At 40.6% G+C, this 23609-nt stretch overlaps 1 protein-coding gene across 1 annotated transcript in view; it reads right to left on the bottom strand.

The window, feature by feature from the left end:
• Nucleotides 1-23397, bottom strand: part of LOC124862295 (neurexophilin-1-like) — a 30499-nt gene extending 7102 nt beyond the window's left edge. The window contains exon 1 of the mRNA XM_047356117.1: nucleotides 22838-23397. Coding sequence (XP_047212073.1) covers nucleotides 22838-22894 — 57 coding nt within the window. The 5' untranslated portion in view covers nucleotides 22895-23397. The remainder of the gene's footprint in view (nucleotides 1-22837) is intronic.
• Nucleotides 23398-23609: the final 212 nt, after the last annotated feature.

Genomic DNA, 23609 nt, shown 5'->3' with positions numbered 1-23609 from the left:
TTCCAGTGTTCTAATTAAAGAAAAAAAAAACTATTGGCACACAAACAAAGCTGTCAGATGTTAACTTTAGCTAGGGGGAAGGGAAGAGGACAGAAGGAGAAGCGATAGTACTGCTGTGCTCAGCAGTAGTTTTGTGAAGAGTGTGTAAATGCGAGAGCGAAGTAATGGATAATTATTCAGCGGTAATGATCTATTAGCAGATAGCTTCTGTCTAATGTCTCAAGGAAGTTTTCAGCATTGTTGCATTCTTTCCATTTGGAGAACACACACACAGACACACATTGTGAATTCTAAGTTGTGCAAATGCAAACAATAAGTGATGTGAATGTAATATGTCTGTGCGCTTCACTTGAATAGATTTTACAGTGATGCATAATGCATGCATCGCTGTCTGTGCTCTGATCCAGTGACTGTCTTGACTGCTAGAGCTTCCTTATACAGGCTTAGTCAGGATGATTATGTCTGACTCATTTTTATTTCATTTTCTGCAGGTTTTTCAGGCACAGTCACATTTGTTAACTTGCAGCACAGTCAGTCAGTGGTATTGATTTTCTGTTTTTGTAAAAACATGTATTTCCTTTCATAAAGATAGGCATTGCAATTCAAGTCCCATGAAAGGATTCTCAGTGATGTGGTTGTGGTCTGATGTTTGGACTCAGTTAAGAGGACTCCCGGTTTCCCTATAATCTGGCTTTATTCCCACTACGGCTCTGCAGGCCAGATGTCCACTGCTCTAGTTACCTGTCTGCCGCTGTGCTACACTGCCACTCAGGTCCTTTAAATTCCTGACGGGCGCCCATTACAGCCCGGACAAGGGCTCCTTCCTCTTCAGTTAGAGAGATTTCATTGCTTATTTGAAAAACAAATTAAGCTGAGTCTAATTTGAACTGTTTCAAATAAGGAAACATAACTTTCTGTTTGATTTGTTGTCTTCAATACAGGTGGCTACTGGACTTCACCTATTCCCTGCTGTTTCCTAAAAAAATATCTTCTGCAGTTGTAAAACTACTGAATTTCTTTAAAACTGACCCTTACATTTAGGATCATTTTGTAATTATTCTCAGGAGTCTCTCTGAGCAAACAGTTTAAGCAGTAGCTTTCCTTTCAGGAAGTCTTCAGGATGGAACCAAAGAAGCTGAGGTACATGAGGAGAGATGGCACCACTGGAGGTGTCAGTTTCAGTACACAGCATCATTGTAAAAGACAAATGTTAGACTGAGCTTATTATGGCTGAGAGAAAAGCCTGAGCCGTTGCATTAAAAAAATTGCAGTGAAATGGGATTTAATGTTTTATTGGAATGTTTGTATGCATGCTTTGGTGAAGATATATCCTGTATTACATGCCATCTCTGTGCAAAAACGATTTTCTTCTGTGAATATTTTAACAAGCTCTGCTGCTCTTACTGCACTCTGGAAAAACTGCATACTGCTACAACTCTTTTGCCTCTCTGCATTTAACTAGTAAAGTATATGAGCTGTAGTATCTAACTATCAGCAGTCTTCCAACTTCTGCTCTGTAAGCAAATTGAGATGGTAAAGAATAACCTCAGAGTTAAGTCTTGTTTTATTAGGGCAAAAGATTAATGCAGTTTTTCACTTTAACAGAATGTTTTAAAGTGCATACACAGACATTATTTTAATCACAAAACAATATAGTTGGGTATGTACAGGGGTTGGACAATGAAACTGAAAAACCTGTCATTTTAGTGTGGGAGGTTTCATGGCTAAATTGTACCAGCCTGGTAGCCAGTCTTCATTGATTGCACATTGCACCAGTAAGAGCAGAGTGTGAAGGTTCAATTAGCAGGGTAAGAGCACAGTTTTGCTCAAAATATTGAAATGCACACAACATTATGGGTGACATACCAGAGTTCAAAAGAGGACAAATTGTTGGTGCACATCTTGCTGGCTCATCTGTGACCAAGACAGGAAGTCTTTGTGATGTATCAAGAGCCAAGGTATCCAGCGTAATGTCAGCATAAGAAGGACGAACCACATCCAACAGGATTAACTGTGGACGCAAGAGGAAGCTGTCTGAAAGGGATGTTCGGGTGCTAACGCGGATTGTATCCAAAAAACATAAAACCACGACTGCCCAAATCACGGCAGAATTAAATGTGCACCTCAACTCTCCTGTTTCCACCAGAACTGTCCGTCGGGAGCTCCACAGGGTCAATATACACGTCCGGGCTGCTCACTCATGCCAATGCCAAACGTTGGTTTCAATGGTGCAAAGAGCGCAAATCTTGTGCTGTGGACAATGTGAAAGATGTATTGGTCTCTGATGAGTCCACCTTTACTGTTTTCCCCACATCCGAGAGAGTTACGGTGTGGAGAAGCCCCAAAGAAGCGTACCACCCAGACTGTTGCATGCCCAGAGTGAAGCATGGGGGTTGATCAGTGATGGTTTGGGCTGCCATATCATGGCATTCCCTTGGCCCAATACTTGTGCTAGATGGGCGCGTCACTGCCAAGGACTACCGAACAATTCTTGAGGACCATGTGCATCCAATGGTTCAAACATTGTATCCTGAAGGCGGTGCCATGTATCAGAATCAGAATCAGCTTTATTGCCAAGTTCGTGCATACAAACAAGGAATTTGACTCCGGTACACTTTGCTCTTTTGTTCTGTTTTTGCATTACAGAATATACAAATTTACAATGTACAATATACACATATCTAATAGAAAAGGTGCATTTGCAACATCTGTATGCTGTTGTTCTATACTCTATTGAATGTTCATCAGAGAAACAGCCTGGGGGAAGAAACTGTCTTTGTGGCGGCTGGTTTTAGTAAACAGTGCTCTGTAGCGGCGGCCTGAAGGTAAAACTCTAAACAGTTTATGTGCAGGGCGTGTGGGGTCTGCAGAGATTTTGGCAGCTCTTTTCTTGACCCTAGACCTGTATAAGTCCTGGATGGAGGGAAGGTCAGCTCTGATTCTCTCTGCAGTCCTGATTATTCGTTGCAGTCTGGACCTGTCCTGTTTTGTGGATGAGCCAAACCACACTGAGATGGATGAAGACAGGACAGACTGAATGATGGCAGTGTAGAAGATGACCAACAGCTCCTGTGGAAGGTTGAAGTTCTTGAGTTGCTTCAGGAAGTACAGTCTCTGCTGGGCCTTCTTTCGAACAGTGTCTATGTGTGAAGACCATCTCAGGTCCTCAGAGATGGTGGTTCCTAAGAAGCTGAAGTGGTCCACGGCCGATACAGTGTTGTTGAGGATGGTGAGGGGGGTGTATGGGGGTGGTGTTCTCCGAAAGTCCACCACCATTTCCACAGTCTTGAGTGGGTTCAGTTCAAGGTAGTTCTGACCGCACCAGTGTACCAGCCGATCCACCTGCTGTCTGTATGCAGACTCATCACCGTCCTGGATCAGTCCAATGACTGTGGTGTTGTCTGCAAACTTAAGGAGTTTCACAGACGAGTCCGATGCGGTGCAGTCATTTGTGTACAGAGAGAAGAGGAGTGGGGATAGAACACACCCCTGGGGGGCACCAGTACTTATTGATCTGGATCAGGAGAAGATGCTCCCCAGTCTCACCTGCTGCTGTCGGTCTGTCAGGAAGCTGTTGATCCACTGACAGGTGGAGGCTGGGACGTTGAGCTGGGTGAGCTTATGGTGGAGGATGTCTGGTATGATAGTGCTGAAGGCCGAGCTGAAGTCTACAAACAGGATCCTGGCGTACGTCCCTGGGTGGTCGAGGTGTTGCAGGATGAAGTGTAGAACTAAGTTAACAGCATCATCTGCCGACCTGTTTGCTCGGTAAGCAAATTGCAGGGGGTCCAGCAGGGGGCCTGTGATGTTTTCAGGTGCTTCAGCACCAGCGCTCAAAGGATTTCATGACCACAGACGTCAGGGCTACAGGCCTGTTGTCATTTAATCCTACGATGGTGGGTTTCTTGGGAACCTGGATGATGGTGGATCGTTTGAGGCAGGAGGGGACCTCACATTTCTCCAGTGACTTGTTGAAGATCCTTGTGAAGATCGGAGCAAGTTGATGTGCGCAGGCTTTCAGACATGATGGGGAGACATTATCAGGTCCTCCAGCTTTCTTTGTTTTCATGCGCTGAAAGAGTCTGTTTACCTCTTCCTCGGAGATCTTTAGTGCAGGCAGAGGATCTGATGGTGGGGGGTTGGTTGCTTTATGGGAGGAATTTGTTCCTGAATGGGATGTAGAGGGGATGATTTGAGGTGTGAATGGCTTCTTGTCATGTCTGCAGTAGAAGCCATTCAGACGGTTGGCCAGGAGACGACTCTGTTCAGAAAGGGTGGAGGGGCTCTTGTAGGCAGTCAGGTTTCTCAGACCGGTCCATACAGCTGAAGTGTCACCAGTAGAAAGGCTGTTCTTAAGCTTCTCACTATAGCTTCTCTTAGCTGCTTTGATCTCTTTTGTTAGTCTGTTCCTGGCCTGCCTGTACCGCGCCCAATCTCCACTGCTGTGAGCTTCTACCTTTTCCCTGAGTAGATTCCTGAGGTGTGGAATAAACCATGGCTTATTGTTCCCAAAGGTGCAGAAGGTCTTGGTCTGCACACACATGTCCTCACAGAAACTGATGTATGATGTCACCACATCAGTTAGTTGGTTTAAGTCAGTGGCTGAGGTTTCAAAAACAGTCCAGTCTGTGCATTCAAAGCAGGCCTGTAGCATCTGCTTTGATTCTTCAGTCCACTTCTTAACAGTGTGAACCTTGGGTTTGGAAGCTCTTAGTCTCTGTCTGTAGGTTGGGATGAGGTGGATTAGATAATGATCCGAAAAACCCAGAGCAGCCCTGGTAACAGCATGATATGAGTCCTTTAAAGCTGTGTAACAATGGTCCAGTCTGTTTTGGTTTCTGGTGGGACACTTAATATGCTGTCTGTATTTGGGGAGTTCATTTGAGAGGTTTGCTCTGTTAAAATCTCCCAGTATTATGATGAAAGTGTCCATGTATTTTTTCTCCACGTCTGTAATCAGCTCAGCAAGATGTTTTTCCGCGGCAGAAGTGCAGCCATGCGGTGGAATATATGAGCCGATTATTATAAACGAGGAAAACTCTCTCGGTGAATAAAACGGCTTACAGATTATGGAAAATGACTCCAGATCCGGGCTACATGTTTTTCCCAGCACTTTTACGTCTCTGCACCAACTTTCATTTATATAAAAGCAGATTCCGCCTCCTCGCTTCTTCCCCGATAGCTCCGCGCTGCGATCCGCTCTGAGCAGCTGGAAGTCCGGCATCAGCTGTGCTCAGTCAGGGATGTTTTCACTCAGCCATGTTTCGGTAAAGCAGAGAACTGCTGATCCGCGGAGGTCCGTGCTTTTACCGGTAAGAAGAAGCAGCTCGTCCATCTTGTTGAGAGAGCGGACATTTGCCAGGTGGATTGAAGGCAGTGGTGTGCGAAGTCCTCTTTTGCGGAGCTTTACCAGCGCGCCAGCACGCTTTCCCCTCCGTCGTTTTCGGCGCAGAATCCCATATAGAGCCGCAGCTCCGCTTGCCAGAAGCTCAGTGAACCTCGGATCAATGAAAGATGGTGAAAAAAACCCAAGAGAGGACTCTCTGATGTTGAGAAGTTCCTCTCTACTGAATGAGACCACAGAACTGTGGCTCGAAAAACATAAAAACACAAAATACAAAAACAAAGAGAAAGCGAAGCTCCGAGGCTAATGCACACAGCAAGACTGGTGAAAGATTGGTTTGATGAACATGAAAGTGAAGTTGAACATCTCCCATGGCCTGCACAGTCACCAGATCTAAATATTATTGAGCCACTTTGGGGTGTTTTGGAGGAGCGAGTCAGGAAACGTTTTCCTCCACCAGTATCACGTAATGGCCTGGCCAATATCCTGCAAGAAGAATGGTTTAAAATCCCTCTGACCACTGTGCAAGACTTGTATATGTCATTCCCAAGACAAATTGATGCTGTATTGGCCGCAAAAGGAGGTCCTACACCATACTAATAAATGATTGTGGTCTAAAACCAGGTGTTTCAGTTTCATTGTCCAACCCCTGTACATCACTCCTTTGTCCCCACAACTGAAACATGGTGCAACAAGTCATCCTTCAATGACACATTAACCAGACACATGGGGTAATGGCACTTTGGAAATGCCAGAACAAATTTCTGTCAGCATAAGTTCGTTGGATTTCATGGTACTTGGTACTGCAGGCGAAGTGTGGGCGATGGGCAGTCGGGCTTCAGAGAAGGGGCAGAGGTTCAGGGTGATTCTGTCATTTGTCATGTGCACTCAGTGAGTCAGGGGAATCGCTGGAGAGGAAGGGAGGTGACAGTGGGCTCTGTCGCTGTGGTAAATGTGAGTCATTCAGGCTCAGCGAGCACGGGCCTCAGGCCGTTCTCCCAGCAGAAAGTTCAGGGAGGAGATTGATCCTCATAAGCCTTCCTGTTCCACTGGCAATGGGCTGCCTGTTGAAGTGACAGGTACCAGGTTTTAACTCTTTTCCCTTGGTGACAGATGCACACGGTTGTAATATTGAGCAGAGATCAGAGGTTGAATTAAGCAAAATATGTCCCATTAGTCTTGGAGAACAAACTACTGTGCAATAGTCTTACTTGATCCTTGATTTCCTTATATTTTGCTTTTAATGAGTCAAACCTTCTTGTGATCATCTTAACTGGTCTTTTTTAATGTTTTGTTATAGCTTCTAAAGGCCTTTAAGTCACATGCCTGACTTGCATGCATGTGACTTAAATGTCCGATTCTAGGTGGGGTAGCTCCCTACCCAGGGGTTTGCTATAAGGTTTTATTTTGTTAAGCTGCTCATTAAGCCTGCTAACTATCAATAAATCTCCTTTCCACATTTAGCATTGTTAATCTATAATTGTTAAGCTGAACTAACTAATGAGCCTGTTTAGTTCATTAACTTGCAAACAGAATAAAATAAGTTTATTCTCTGTGGTTCCTAGTTTGCCCATAGAGAAAATAATGATAATGGATAAGGGTTACTGTCCATACTTGGTTTTCTTTTTTTGTTCAGGATGGTGATGATGTTGGCTGTACAGCAGGTGGAAGAATGATGGATGGTTTTGCAGACCATGGAAGGGTGTATAGCTGGAAATTGTAAACTAACGTAAATTGGAAAACTGTCTGTGGCAATTTATTTTTTAGAAGGTGAACTGCATCACGTGAGATAGATTGATTTTTGAGTCTGATATTGCAAACTGATTATTTCAGTGACGCTGAGACACTGTAATAAAAGAAATACTACACTTTTTTTGAAAATTGAAATGAACAGGAATACAGACAATGGACAAATGTTATCCATTAAAAACTTGAAAACAAAAGAAAATGTTCAGTTCAGTTCCTCTCTGTTCTCATCATTGTGTTAACCGTTTGGGTTTAACTTTACTGACTGTATGTGTTTGATCACGACAGGTTGCTGTTTTTCACCCTGTTTACTGAGCACCAAGTGACAGACAGACGAAGCTGGTGACTAGGTGATGACCAAAGTGGAGCGTTTACATAGCAGCTCAAGAGCACGATCTATCCCTGAATCCCCAGTGAAGAAATCAAAGTCAGAGCTGAAAGTAGAGAGAACATTCGACATCATGATAATGTCAGCCCTTTTTAAAAAATGGATTATACATGATAATATAAAGGTTTTGTGCTGACGGCTTCCATTTGCAAGTCTAGATAAGGAATAAAAGTGAAGACTTTCCTCCAACCCTCATGACGGCATCTTAAGCTGAAATTTAGTTGAAATGTGTCAGTTTTTGTCTTTTTTTTACTCATTTAAAAACAACACTTGGAGATGATTTATGAATGAACAATAAATGTCTAAATTGTGCACTTGTCTTGGGGAGCTGACAAGTTCAATAATGACTCCGCTTTCATCTGACTGCAGAGCTAAAGCCTTAAACTTTTAAATGACATTATTTTTTTATTAGGAGTAGGTACGATTTGTGTGTCGATCAATGCCTCATTCTTCTTTCCCTCTCCTTTGCACCTCTCACCCCACTCCAGATGTAATATGCTCACTGCAGGAGATTTCTTTGTTACACGATTAAAGCCTGAAAATGGCAGTGGCCTAATTATTCTTCTGGCTTGTGTAGATCTAAGAAGAGTTGAGGGGGAGAAAGGTAATTTCACCAGAAACAAGCCATTTGACTCTCAATGAATAATTTACTCGAGCTTCTTGGGGGTCAAGGGAGCTTAAGGTCTGCTGTGGGTGACTAACTCACCACACTGAATCTTTCTATTTGAAACTCTTTCTCTCAATCCATCCAAGCTTTATGCATCCTCAAACCTTTCACCTGGCTCATTCGGCAAAGGTTCAGTTGGTGGGTGGCTCCCTGGGGAACCAAGCTCATTTTGTATGTTCAGAATGAAGCTGGGCTCTGAATTGCCTATCAAATTTTTACATTATGTGATATCGACAAGTTGGCAGTGTAAGGAGGATGGAGAGTGGTGGCAGGGGACGCTTTTGCCCCAGATCTTTACCTCGGAGTTCAGGGTAATGCAGAGGCTTATTGAACTCAGTTGATTAAAGCCACAAATGCAATATTAACACCATTCAGGTAACAAATTCAGAAAACCGCTGAAAAAAAAACTTCATGTTCAATCCTACTTAATAAGAAGAGGTGTAACATTAAGCTCAGAAGATGAGACAATATACAATACTGGGTTAATGACAAGAAACAAAGAATACACTTTTTTTTTTTAAGTTACGGTTTTACAAATCACAACTTGTGTTTAAAGAATCTGTGATCAGTGCAGAATATTTCAGACAAGGGTTGACTAGTTTAAATATTGAGGGATTTATGGTTGTCTCATTCTAAGGTGATCTTAATGCCACAAAGCATTGAAAACCCAAGTTTTATTAGAATAAAAGTTTAATATTCTCAAACTCTATTTTAAATAGTCTGTGTTCAGTCTAAACTATTTCAGTTCATGTCTAAATGTTTAATATTTTCAACTAGTGGAGATCACATGAAGTCCAGCCCTTAGAGAGCTTAGATAAGAAACTAGGAAGGATCTGTTAACTTTAGCGTCATTAGCATATTAGACCATCAAATTGCACAAATTGTAATTTCGAAAAAAACTTGCTTAATGGAAACACAGCTATTTTGAAAAACTAAGTTAGTAGAAAGGAAGTAGTAGGAGGATGATGGCACATCATGTTTGGATTCACCAGGTGACGGAGTGTTTTTTAAATTTAGTTCATGACAGGGGCATTACCAGCATTTTAGATTCCAAATAGCTAAGAAATGTGACTATTTACAAGTGTTTGGAAGCGTTTACATCCGTCGCCGCCATGTTTTTTAATGAATTATCATGTGAATAAACTTATTCACATGCGATTTTAATTGTATTTCTTATTCAATGTAAACACCGCAATTGCGAAATTGTGTTTTTTCGACATGGACAGAATATCGACAAAGTTTTGCGCACATTTGTAATGGAAATGCAGCTATAATCAGTTAATAGCCACTCAGGTCAATTTTAAAGAGTTTACAAATTGTCTGCATCTTGTCTGTTAGTCTTCCAGTGTTTCCTGCCAAACAATTTAAAAGTGGAGGGATGTCTTCAGCCTTAATATAACTGAGGATTGTCAGCCAGCATGACAAGATTCGAACCAACAAGGTAATTCATGAACTACGTCCTTTTCTCCTTCAAAATAAAAGTATCAAACAGGATGAAGTTTAAAGCATTAACCTTGATTTCCAAGACTTATTACAGCTGGTACATGACACTGCAAATATTAGCAAGACAGACTTTACATTTATGTAAAATACATTGATTGAATATTGCTAGATCTTATGCTCCTATTATTTAGGGTTCTCATCTGAAATAATTAATGTTTTTTACTCCTAATTTGTAACTAAATACCTAGTTTGCTGCTAGTTTGAAACAGGGTCAATGAGTAATTGTTAAAAAACCATCACCATCATTTATACTGTGTCCACATTTGAACAGTGAACTGTAAGGGTGTTATAAGATCTCATGGCAACGGATACTGTTACATTAAAACCTTGCAATATTTCTTGAGAAAATGAAGTCTTTTTCAAAATGCTCACTAGTTCCTGTCTGTATGTGACTTTGTCTTCTGAACTGCACGCTATTAGAATGAGCCTGAAGTATAAAACTAAGTGGTTTAGCTTTGACGCAGGAGTTAGTGAGTTGTTTCTGTGTTTTACTGACAGAAATCATAATTAAAGATTTCGCTGGGCTGGCCAGCAACTAACATTGAGGAGAACTCCACCATGTTTAAATTTCTTATGCACTGCCACTGTAACAGACAAGATATTAACTATTTGTAAGCACTGTGAGAATAGCTGGAGTGACTATTCATTAGTTACTGAAGATGCCAAAGCTAGCATCTGCTTCTGTGCTTCCTAGCTACACCAAAGGGCTTTTTCACAGTTTTAGAATCAAACTGAATCTTAGGATAGGACTCTTATCCTCTCTATTTCAAAATGTAAAACACTAAATACTACCTTTGTGCTGGCACATTAAAAGATGCTTGTTACAAGGAGATAAGGCGACTGTGGCTCAGTAGGAAGAATAGTCGTCTTGCAATCAGAAGGTTCGATTCCAGCTTCCTCTTGCCATATGTCGATGTGCCCCTGGGCAAGACACTTAACCTCAAGTTGCCTACCGATCTGCGTATCGGTGTATGAATGTGTGAGCGTTAGTGAGTGCGATTGGGTGAATGTGGCTCTAGTGTAAAGCGCTTTGAGTGGTCTGCATGTCTGGAAAAGCGCTATATAAGTTCAGTCCATTTACCATAAGGTAGATTTTGTGGAACATTAAGTACTGTCGCTTTTGATGTGCCTCTGTTAGGAACAGTGCTGGGATAGAGGATGTAAAATGCATCCAGTTCTGAGCCAGAACACATCCTTGATCAGTCAACAGACTGCGAACGAAATTTCAATGCTCTATGATAAAGTCGTCATAAAATTATTAGCCAGATAATTTAGAAAGATGGTCAAGCCCTCAGTTTCACTTTCAGTTGTGATCATTCTGCTTGTCAATGTGAGTGAATCTTTATTGATTTAGAAAGAAAAGCAAATGTAACATTGTTATTGGATCGTTGCTGCAATATCTGACTCCCAATTGTGTCAATTCTGTAGCAGTGGCGTAAATGTGCAATATATGGCATGTGAGGGCTGTGCTCATATGCTGAAATGTTCTGACATGTCCAAAAATGTGTGGCTTCCTGGTCTATTTGGTGATTAAATTGTTTATGCTACAGCATTAAATCATCATGTTTTCCTAAACAGTTGAAATGAAAGGCAGATATTTGTGAGAGGAATGTTCAATCAAACCTATACCATAAACTTCTGAAGAAAGCACAGATTGAGATTATTGAAAGCTTTATTCTGTTTGTAAAAACACACGTCTGCTGTTTTATTGCTTTTATGGAAATAGGACCACTTTAGAATTAGACAAACATTAAAGGCTCTATATATGGACCATTCAAATCTGGACCAAATAATCTACACTGATTACATATTCGTTATAACACAGTTTGTAATTTGTTCCAAAGCATTTTACTTTAGTTTAAAATCTGCTGAGAAATTGGAAAAACTATGAATGCAATAGAAAACCTTTGTAACTGTTGTATTCCCATCCTAACTGTATGAGTCATGTTTGATTTGTGAGGCACAAATCAATCGGCCAGTGATCGAAACTGGACAATTTTGCCTTGATTGGCTCTGATTGTTGATCGGCAGACAAATCTGACTTATTTTCCTGTTTGTTAAATGTATCATAAACATAAATGAGCATTATTTTCTACATGGTCAGTAAAATCAGATAAAGGTTAGGAAGATATTCATTGATTCTTCACGTCACTGGCTTATTTTTTTGGTTGGTTTCAAAGCTCTTAAATGACTGGCACCTCAGTGCCTCTCAGTATTGCTCCACTTTTATTTTCCAGCCAGAACCCTTAGTTCTGGTAACCAGCTTCTGCTCAAAGTCCCTAAAACCAGGCTGAAGACACGAGGCGACCGAGCCTTTGGGGCCTTTGTCCCTCAGCTCTAGAACAGCCTGCCAATGCACATTAGATCGACACTAAAGCTTTTTTTTTAAAGACACACATTTATACTTGGGGCTGCACGGTGGCGCACTTTGGTAGCACTGTTGCCTTGCAACAAGAAGGTCCTGGGTTCAATTCCCAGCCTGGGGTCTTTCTGCATGGAGTTTGCATGTTCTCCCCATGCATGCGTGGGTTCTCACCGGGTACTCCGGCTTCCTCCCACAGTCCAAAGACATGCCTGTTAGGTTAATTGGTCTCTCTAAATTGCCCTTAGGTTTATGAATGAGTGTGTGCATGGTTGTTTGTGTGTTGCCCTGCGATGGACTGGCGACATGTCCAGGGTGGACCCTGCCTCTCGCCCATACACTGCTGGAGATAGGCACCAGCTTCCCCGTGACCCACTACGGAATAAGCGGTAGAAAATGACCGACTGACATTTCTACTTGGCTTTCAATCTAGATTGAGCTTGACTTCTAAAATTTGTTTTATTTGTTCTGCATTTTACTGTCTTTTTAATTCAGTGGACCTTACTTTTGTTGTTCTGTATATTTCTTCCTTTTTTCTTTATTTTGCTTATTAACACATTTGTCAGTCAGTCTGCACTAGTCATATTGCCAGCCCACATAATGACATCACTGTTTCATATTTAATTATTGCTGAACATCTTTTAGTAACTTGTTCAGCACTTTGGTCAGTTCTAGTTGTTTTTAAAGTGGTCTATGAATAAACTTTGATTTGACTTTGACTTGACTAAATGGGGATAATCCTGTAATTTCTTCATTTTCTGCAGCAAACCTATTTTCCTTTATTGGCAATGCAAATCCTTTTACTCAATTGAAACAAAGGTTACAGAAATAAATCTTGTGAGCCCTGTGAGTTTGCTTTGCTGCAGACCTTGCAGAAAATCTCCAACAGAAACACCTGACCCCCACAAATTGAACTTTATGTTCTTCTTGTGGTCTCTTGTTCGTTTCACTGATTATTATTATTTGAGAGTAGAGAAAAATAAAACGGGTCTGATGCTCAAATAAACAAAACATGCACAAAAAGTTAAACACCAAAGACATTAATAAAAAAGAAAGAAATAACAGTTTTTCACACTTGTCATTGCATGAATCCTGCTAAGAGGTGTGACCTTCATTTGCTATTTGCTATTTGTTAGATTTTTCATAAATTAGGCTTGGTTCATAATGTTCTTAAGGTTTTAAATTTTTGTATCTGTACAATTTAGAAATATTTTTACTATTTGTAAATAGCATGTGCTTTCAGCTTCTGAGGGAAATGGTAAAAACAACAACACTGTTTAGGATAATACATTCTTAGTCATCTCTGCTGTGAAACTGGATTATTTCGAGACTAGGAGAGTGGTGCATCTCTCAAATATTAATTTTCACTTAAAAGAAAACAGGAAACTAACCCTAATCCACTGGGGAAAGTCATGTGCTACCAGTTCAGATTGCCCCATGGTATGCAGCTAGACAATTTTTAAAGAAGAAAACTTTTTCTAGTTACTGCAAAATTTCATTTTATCTTGTTTTTCTCCAAAGTAAAAGTCTCAAAAGAAAAATGCAATCTTGAACCAGTAAATGTCTGATTGGTGCATCTCTATCTTTAATCCTTTCTGTGCTTTAACACTCCACATCCTTGTAAAGTAAACTCTTACAAAAGCACTAAAACACTCGCTGTAAAGTGGAGCTTTTACTGTACACTTTTTACTGCACTGTTTTTGGTTCTTTAAATTTTAGGATAATTGCTGCCCTATACTCTGCAACAGTTCATTCTCAGTTCTGTTAAGAAATCAATGCAAAATTTCTGTACTCAGCCAAAAGCTCACCCTCCCTGTGGCGGTACTCTGCTTTAATTGAAAACCCTGGTAAGTTCCCTTGGCAGGTCTGTTTTGGACATGTGCACCGCTCTGACCCTGAAAATCAGTGTACCGTCACTGGCCAGCGTGCTGGTGAACAACACACTCGACGTTCATCCGTGCAGAACTGACTGTTTACAGATTGTCAGAGAATTGACAGTATAAATGGGCTCTCCCTCCCTGGTCTTACTGTAGCGTGATATGAAATTGTTCTAGTCACACCGAGATGAGGTCAGCATGTGCCTGGGAGCAAGCAGCATCAAAAAGGCTTTGGTTTCCACATCCCACCTTCCACCGACAGCCTGGTGTTCCACCTTCAATAAATCCACATCCCCCGGTCCCAAATCACCCAATATTGTTGGGTTGCCAAAAGATCTTGAAACAATGAAAAGTTCATTTAATATTGACTCTCACCATAACCCATTTGAATTTTCACAACATTTACAGAATTTCTGCTATTATCAGCTCCAGCAGTAGCTCTCTGAAATTAAAATGAGGATTTTTCCTGTTCATACTTATTCATCTCTGTGTGAAAGTCAAACGCATATTTATCGGGATCCCCTGGGAGTCCCACCTACTCATTCCACCCGAGCTTGCGAACCGGTTTTCTTTAGGCTGCGCACTAAATAACCACACTCTCTGAGCCAACCTACAGATAGCATTCCACTGCTTTGTCTCCCAGGGAGCAATGCCACAATACATTGTAAACATTTTCTGTCTGAGGACGGCTCGCTGCTTTCCTATGAAGGGCTGTCAGAGTGTTTTCTCTCTGTTCCTGCAGCTGAACGGGTGGAAGACTGAGGGAGGGTCTAACTGGGGGGTCTGGGAGGGATGAGGTGACCCTCTGGGGTCACACATGCTGTGCTTGTAAATAAGTCAAGCTGTTTTACCCTCCCAGGCAGTTGGTTCGACCCTTTTCATCCACTGTTCCTCATGTTTATATATTGTTTCTGGGAATGCTTTGTGTTTGTTTAACTGAAAATGGAAAATTATGTATGTGTAGCATCAAGAACCATGCATTTTCAGTAGATTTTCACAAACCCTCCTTGTTTAAGGATGCTTAACGGCAATTACATGATTGTCTTTTAACTTACATCCATCAAAACCTTTTTAATATAAAAGTAAGTCTTTTGTGGGATTTATTAGAAATTCTCCATGTAAAGTTTACAACGGTAATCACCGGTAGGGATCTAAATTTACTGTGCAGGACAATAAAAACCTAAAGATAAAAACACTTAGCAACTGATTGATTTTTTACTTTACAACATTTGTGTTAAACTGTTTGACTTAGAGATTCAGTGATAACTATTTCCGGATTTCATAATTTCTTTTCATTTTGAATGATACTGATTTACCTTCTAAGAACTATAATGCATACAACAGCTGTTAAAGCTGTCTGAGCCCTTAAAGAGAATTTTATCTGGGGGGCTACTGGTAGCTAAACCTATTACTTTTATTGCTACTCAGTCATCCAGACCTCCAGTTAAAGTTGAAGAAGGGCAAGACTTTTGTATGAAAGCTGTCAGAGGCTAGGCGAGTCATTTCCTGACACCAGCTTAAACAGAACCTTCAGTAAACCTGCTTAGTAAGACCTTTCAGGTTTAGGGAAGTCCGGACCCGTTGGATGGAGAGCTGGATTGAGCAATCCCCTTTGACATAGGGAAGTAGGAGGGAGGGGTTAGCTCATCGGACAACGAAAAGACCTAAGAGGGTTTTGAAAGAGGGGAAAACTTTAATGTTTTGTTTCAAATTAGGAAGGTTGTGCTAGTTTGTACACAACTTGGATTAGCAGATCCAGGTTCTCTAAGAGAGCAGGAGACACTAAGCAGAGGCTACATTTGCTTATATCTGCCTGTTCTGATACATACAAACTCGTTTGAATAAATTGAGTTTAAATTCTAAAATTAAATGTAACATTGGACATAAAATAACAAAAACAGCTGTGTGTTAATTAAGCATATGTCCCTATTTATTTGTTTTCTACTAAACTCAATACAAGGGACACTAAAGAACATACTATTGGTTGATGCATTTGCAGGCTGAAAAAGATGGAAACTTTAGTTTTGATCTATTTACTTAACTTTAAGAAATGTAATTTTTCGGCATATAACTGATCAGAGCAATAAAGGCAAAATTGCCTAATTCATTATTGCTTAAGTGAACTTGCTCCTCTACTTCATGTGATCACACATTGAAACAACAGAAATGTTTATTTCCCATTCTGCCAGTACTATCTCTAATATAAAAATTACTTTCTGATAACACTAAATTTAATTCAAATTTTAACCTGTTTAACTCTGAATAATTCAGCTACAAACCTATACATGTGTTTAGTTTTTTAACATTATTTTTAAAATGTCATTTGTTTTTAGCACTTGTTTAGCCTAAACAAACATTTTCTCATTATTAATTAATCAAGCCAGAAAGTTGAATTACCAACTAGAAATTGTATTGCAAACAATATATTTTCCTTGAAAAACTGTTCATTTTATACTTATCTTTGTATTCTGTATTTATAGTTCATGTCAAATAAATACAACCTAAATTCAAGCATTTTAAGGGCATGTGTTATATTACATTTACATATATTGTTCTGTAATCAAATACTGTTCATATCTCATCAACAGTTGGTTGCATGTTTTGTGTTTAAAACTGGAGATTGTTCAAACACCAATAAAAACTGAGTGTAAATGTATTCATGTCTCAGTTTTGACATCTCACAATCTTTTTCTTTTCTGTCACTTTCAGTTAAATGGTAGATCTCATATCATAGTATTTATTTTAAAGTTAACTCAGGTTGAATGTTTTTCCGCCCAATAAATGTTTCATTGTCCTTCCAAAGAGACAGCATGTCCAGACTCTCTGAGCGTAAATGCCACTTTCTCTGTTTGTTTGTTTTTTGAGCATCTGTGTGAGACATTCAGGGGTTGGACAATGAAACTGAAACACCTGGTTTTAGATCACAATAATTTATTAGTATGGTGTAGGGCCTCCTTTTGCGGCCAATACAGCGTCAATTCGTCTTGGGAATGACATATAGAAGTCCTGCACTGTGGTCAGAAGGATTTTAAACCATTCTTCTTGCAGGATAGTGGCCAGGTCACTACGTGATACTGATGGAGGAAAAGGTTTCCTGACTCGCTCCTCCAAAACACCCCAAAGTGGCTCAATAATATTTAGATCTGGTGACTGTGCAGGCCATGGGAGATGTTCAACTTCACTTTCATGTTCATCAAACTAATCTTTCACCAGTCTTGCTGTGTGTATTGGTGCATTGTCATCCTGATACATGGCACCGCCTTCAGGATACAATGTTTGAACCATTAGATGCACATGGTCCTCAAAGAATGGCTCGGTAGTGACGCGCCCATCTAGCACAAGTATTGAGCCAAGGGAATGCCATGATATGGCAGCCCAAACCATCACTGATCCAACCCCATGCTTCACTCTGGGCATGCAACAGTCTGGGTGGTACGCTTCTTTGGGGCTTCTCCACACCGTAACTCTCCCGGATGTGGGGAAAACAGTAAAGGTGGACTCATCAGAGAACAATACATGTTTCACATTGTCCACACCCCAAGATCTGCGCTCCTTGCACCATTGAAACTGACGTTTGGCATTGGCTTGAGTGACCAAAGGTTTGGCTATAGCAGCCCGGCCGTGTATATTGACCCTGTGGAGCTCCCGATGGACAGTTCTGGTGGAAACAGGAGAGTTGAGGTGCACATTTAATTCTGCCGTGATTTGGGCAGCCGTGGTTTTATGTTTTTTGGATACAATCCGGGTTAGCACCCGAACATCCCTTTCAGACAGCTTCCTCTTGCGTCCACAGTTAATCCTGTTGGATGTGGTTCGTCCTTCTTGGTGGTATGCTGACATTACCCTGGATACCGTGGCTCTTGATACATCACAAAGACTTGCTGTCTTGGTCACAGATGCGCCAGCAAGACTTGCACCAACAATTTGTCCTCTTTTGAACTCTGGTATGTCACCCATAATGTTGTGTGCATTTCAATATTTTGAGCAAAACTGTGCTCTTACCCTGCTAATTGAACCTTCACACTCTGCTCTTACTGGTGCAATGTGCAATCAATGAAGACTGGCTACCAGGCTGGTCCAATTTAGCCATGAAACCTCCCACACTAAAATGACAGGTGTTTCAGTTTCTCTTTTCCAATGGTTATAATCAGTCTGACAGAGAGAGGTATCCCAATCCTTGTGGTTTTTAGTATAACAATGACCATCAGTGGGGCCCTTTGTGGGGTGCCTTGAGACGACATTGTTGTAAATAAGCGCCGTTTAACTAAATAATCTGAACTGAAACTATCTCTGTAGTTATGCTGCTATAGGCTTAGGCTGCTGGAGGACATAATGACCACTTTCACCCTCTTTGCTACATTCTCACACTACTCTCCAATTTTTGCATTGTTTGCTGTTATTTCAGCTTTTAACTTTATGTTCTCTCTTTTCTCTTCCTAGAAGCTACACCTGGCCTGGCTCTGTGTCTACCTGTGACACCTTTCTGGAGAGGGGAATTGTCCGAGCTTCTGCTGACAACAACTTAATGCTCACCCTCTACCGATGATCCACATAGCCCTGTCTTTTAGTGTTTAACCCTTTCTCTCTCCTAGACATGGCGATTGACTGAGCTTAACTGTAACTAACTCTATGTGCTCTCTTTCAGACTCTAACCTTGAAAACTGGCTCAGAGTTTATCTGTTCTTTCTTTCTAGGTGAAACGACTAAAGGAGCTACATCCATTAACATTTACTTTTCCTTCCCATAGAAAGTACTCCTGGATCAGTGCTTCTTTGTTCTCTTTGTGTCTCTGCTCTGTTCTCTCAAACCCCCAGTCGGTCATTGCAGATGGCCACTCACACTGAGCCTGGTTCTGCTGGAGGTTTCTTCCTGTTAAAAGGGAGTTTTTCCTCTCCACTGTCGCTACATGCATGCTCAGTATGAGGGATTGCTGCAAAATCAACACCAGTGACTGTCCACTGTCTCTACATGCTCATCCAGGAGGAGGGAATGCTGCAAGTCACTGACTGGATGCAATCTGCTGGGTTTCCTTAGATAGAAAAACGTTTTATCCAATTTGAATAAAAGGCTAACTCTGACTGCACTGTTCAATTGTTAGGATTAATTGAAATGTATGTACCTGACTGTTGTGAAGTGCCTTGAGACAACATGTGTTGTGAATTGGCGCTATATAAATAAAACTGAATTGAATTGAATTGAATTGTCCAACCCCTTTATGGTGGAGAGTTAAAGTTCATGAGCTCCGACATGCACACTGCAAGAGCGACGGCACAGAGGACCGCAGCAGCAACCCTGTGCAGGATTAGTGTTAACAGAGAAAGTTTGGATATCTTTAGATTCAGAAGATTTGTGTGCTTAGTGTGGGATGTATCTGTAAGGACAAGGCAGCTGACCCTGAGAGGAGGACAGGCGTCTAAGAAACATGAATCTGAGAGTTTGTGACAGTTTAGAACAGAATGGCGAGTCTGACGTGGTAAGAATAATCATCAGTTGTTTTTTTTTATCTCACTCACCTATCTTCAGGTGCTCCCAGTGTGTGTACATGGGTATGCAAACTGTTATTGGCTGTAAAGTGTTGCTTCCTGGATGCTGTGATTCCAACTTGCACTTGGAAGTGTACAATTTCCTTGTTATAAAATGAATTCCAGCTCTACAGAGCTTTCAGTGTTTCTACATGTTTCATTTTAACTCATGTATGGTGATAAATAAATCGGTAATTTTTCAGTGCAAGTTCTTAAAGGTTTTATGTGTTTTCTGGATACCAAATTACTTGCATATACATAGGAACAAGCCATCGTGACCTTTGAATATGTATGAATGCAGAAATTCAGTCTACAAACAGTGACAGCTGGCATTCAGTTATGGGCATGAAACTCAGCAAGCAGGCATGATGGTCTGCATGGATCAGAAAGAATCAGATGCTGAAACGCAGCTTTGACTCTCATGGCCACAGACAGACAACCTGAAGCTGCTTTCCAGAACATTTTTCTGTGGGGAGCATAAAACTGCTCAATGTGAGCATGGACGAGGAGCTGGGCATGAAGGTTATGTTCAGCTGCTTCATCGTTTTACTCCTACTGACATGTTTGATTAAAAATCGTTTAAAACTGGTTAGCTGAATAGGAGGAAAACTGCATCTCAAGGCTAAGAGGAACGATTTTTAAATAATTGCAGGTTGTCCCCAGCAGAGTTCAATGTCCTATTTGAGGGCTCTTCATTCTTCTATTGGTAGATTCTCATTTTGTTGCAAAAGAGAGGAGCACATCTAATTAATCTTATCCATCCCAAATTCCATGAACTTATCTGCACTCTGCTGTGCACACATTACTCAGTTACATGTTTTCAACCATACCTCCTTTCTTCCTGCTTATCTTTACGTCTGTCTACACCTGATTATATACAATGTGTAAAGATTGTTGGATTGGTATGGTTTCAGTGAAGCACTAAAACATTTTGAACTGTATACTGAACTGGTTAAGCTAGAAATTAGTTGAAACACTAAACAGAAGTAGTTGTTTTAGAAATGCACCTATCAAATGGCTGGAGATCTGAATCACCCAATTTTTTTCAGCGATCATCTCTGATTACTGATCCGCAGGTCAGATACGGATTCTTTTTCTTCCTGTTAAATAAAGCAATCACGGTAATAACTGCAACTATTTTCAGTCTCTACGTACATAAACAGCACGTACTTTGATGCACTTTAATAAAAAGTGGATAAAGATAGAGGGGAAAAATCCTGTAATTGTCTATTGGATTCAAAACTAAAGAACCTGCGGCACATGCTTTTTATATTTTATGGCTTAACAGTTCGTAGAGAAAAAGGTCAGACCTCAAAGAAAACTGGAAGGCGGCCTGGTAAAGTGTGACCAGTTCACCTCTAGTTTTTTATATGATTACCTTAATATGGCCCCCACATTCTTTGAACTAAATAGAAAGTGTAAAATACATTCATGAGTTTAAAGGAAACAAATGAGATTCTAACTGGGAAAATTAAACTGAAAACCTTTCATAATAAAAGCAAAATAAAATAAAATATTCTCCTTCCATACTTGCTTAGTGTATGGAGCAATATTCTGGCTAAATATTCAACTATTATCCCAAATTTTCTACAGATCATCATCTTCCTATATGTATATTGGTTGTTTATTTCCGTGATGCAAATCCAGAGAGCTTACTGAGTTTCACTGAAGAAAAATAACTCAAAACACTGCCAAAAATAAACAATTTCTCAAGCAGTCAATTATACAGCTCAGATGGTTTGGATTATTCATAACCCTCCATTCAAATATGGAGAATTAGCATTTGACACACATCATTAATCATATAAACAACAAGCGGAGTGGCACCTTGTATTAATAGGCATCGTTTGCAAAAGATCCCTCGAGACCGAGCCCTGTCTGGGAATTACTACAGAAAATAATCCAAATCAGAATTTTTAATGCAGAGTGGGCTTATGTGATTATCAAGTGCTCCTCTGCTGCATAATAAAAGAATGACTTAATATATTAATTCCTTCCTAATTTATCAATGTCACAGCTAATGAATTAGTCCAGATCTCCTGCTGAGAGATGTCATGTTCTCATTCAGATACATTGTCTGGCAAGAAAGAGAGGAAAAAGCCCAGAAATTAGTTTCACTATCATTACCACACACCTTCTGGGTTACTGGAGGCTGCAGCTTTGAAGAGCAGGAGAAGATATCAGAATCAAGACAAGTGCAAAGCCGGTTATCTCTTCTGTAATAGGGGAACGTTTCCCAAATTTTGAGGCAGCTTAGAAGAACTTTCTCGGCTATTCACTCAAAACTGTTGCCAGTTCAACTAAAACCATAAAAAGAGCAACTGTGTTTATTTCTATTTCCACAATAATACCTCAACATGTGAATCACAGTGTCATCAGTGAACTAAACAGTTCCATTATCACTTGAATATCTCCGCTTCTGTGCGCTTCTCTTGAGTCCGTTCCCTGGGCACCACCGAGCTACAGTGAGCCCAGGGGTTTCCGAACGGAAGGACGTTTTTCAAGTTTTCTCATGTGAATCATGAGGTCTCTTCTCATTAAAAAGCTGCTTTTGAATCCATCTACCTAAAAGAGGAGTGGGTGATTTAAATTTGATTGCAGGTTATGTAAGGATGGGAGTATTTATTCAAAGTTCATTGCTGTAATTGTATCTTCAAAATGAAGAAGTAGTAGATTTTGCCTTTTGGATTCAGTAGTAGCCTATGTCAGGATCATGGATCATTATCACACTAAATGATTATGATGCTACTATTAGTTTTAAGAAAAACTGCAAAATATGATCATGACTTTCTGTATATAGTAATTATTTCTTTAGTTTTAAAGAAATAAGGTAATTATTCTGGCAACAATTTGGTGAGTAAAATAGGATTTAGGTTGCCCCTTTTTTGAGTTCTTGAAATTTGTACTTTAAAATAAAGGTTTTGCAGTTCTCTCTTCTTGTTGCGCTTTATTTGACTCAAAGAACAGCTTTTGTGGCGGTAACCCCATTTTTATGTGTTACCACATTGTTACAGTGCTTAAAAATTATAGAATAAATGTCAGGTTGAAAGACTAAAGCGCTTAAAAAGCGTCGGCACCAGTTTCATTATGGGAATAATTTCCACGCACCTGACTATCAGGAGAGAAACTCAAGCCTGTTTACTTATTAATAAGAAAAATTGTATGGATAGCAGCATTTGCAATTGTGAACAAAACAGACAAAGACTCTCTTTGCATTTTTGCTTTAAAAATTACCCGCATATTTTAGCGAAGATTTAAGCAATTCTGTGTTTCAGTGAGTGGATAAGTTTTTTTCTCGATTAAATTAAATGAAACAGCTACAGTGCTTATTTCAGTGTGCACCATGCATGGGCAACACAATTGCAAATCGGAGCAAGGTGTGTGAAAACCAAAGTGTGACTTTTTGCCCACTCCCACTCTTCTCTTACCAAACAAGCGGTTCCGTTGAGGAGGAGCAGGATGAAGCAGCGGTTGGGACGCATCATTCCGGCGCGTAAAACCCACAGCCGCCCCACCTCGCAAGAAATTAATTACAATCAAAGAAAAGAAGAAAAAAAAAATCCAGAAGAGGGTCTTTTTCCTGCTTTAGGAGGCTGCTCTTCCCACAGCACCGGATCCGGATCCCGCTGGGCTGACGCACGGTCCCATATCCAAGGCACAATGAAGTGCTGCTCCCACAAACAAACAACACAAAAACCTCACTTGGAGCGCCCTTGTTCTGTCTGATCTCTCTCTCCCCCCTTCTCCAGATCCCGTGTTTGAACTCAAATTAGTTCTGTTGCGACAAATCCATTTATATACGGCTGGCTGTTGTCATCCATAAAAAAAAAAAAATCATGAAGTGATCCCAGCTGAGAGTGAGGAGACTTCAGTGGGAACTGAACAGCTCATATCTGCTCAGTGATGCTGGTAGAGATCCTGGAGGGATGGAGCTGCAGCCTCCTGCAGAAGCTGAGCGATGCTGAGACTGGCAAGAGCGAACAAACGTTTTAACAGTTCCTTTTCTCCCTCTCTCCCTGTGTCTCAGTGTGTTTGTTCATGTCCCCTTTTTTATCAGATGCCTTTCCTCTCTCCCTCCCTTGTCTTAATCAGTCCCCTCCTTTCCGGCATCTTAATTTTCATCTCTTTCAGTTACTTTTTATTTCACTTACTTATTTCAGTCAGTAGTGAACAGATTCACACTTTTTTGAAGCACTTCTC

The sequence above is a fragment of the Girardinichthys multiradiatus genome, chromosome X, assembly GCF_021462225.1.
Source record: "Girardinichthys multiradiatus isolate DD_20200921_A chromosome X, DD_fGirMul_XY1, whole genome shotgun sequence".
Classification (NCBI taxonomy): domain Eukaryota; kingdom Metazoa; phylum Chordata; class Actinopteri; order Cyprinodontiformes; family Goodeidae; genus Girardinichthys; species Girardinichthys multiradiatus.
The sequence above is the reverse complement of the archived record's forward strand: the minus strand, read 5'-3'. Positions and strand labels throughout refer to the sequence as shown.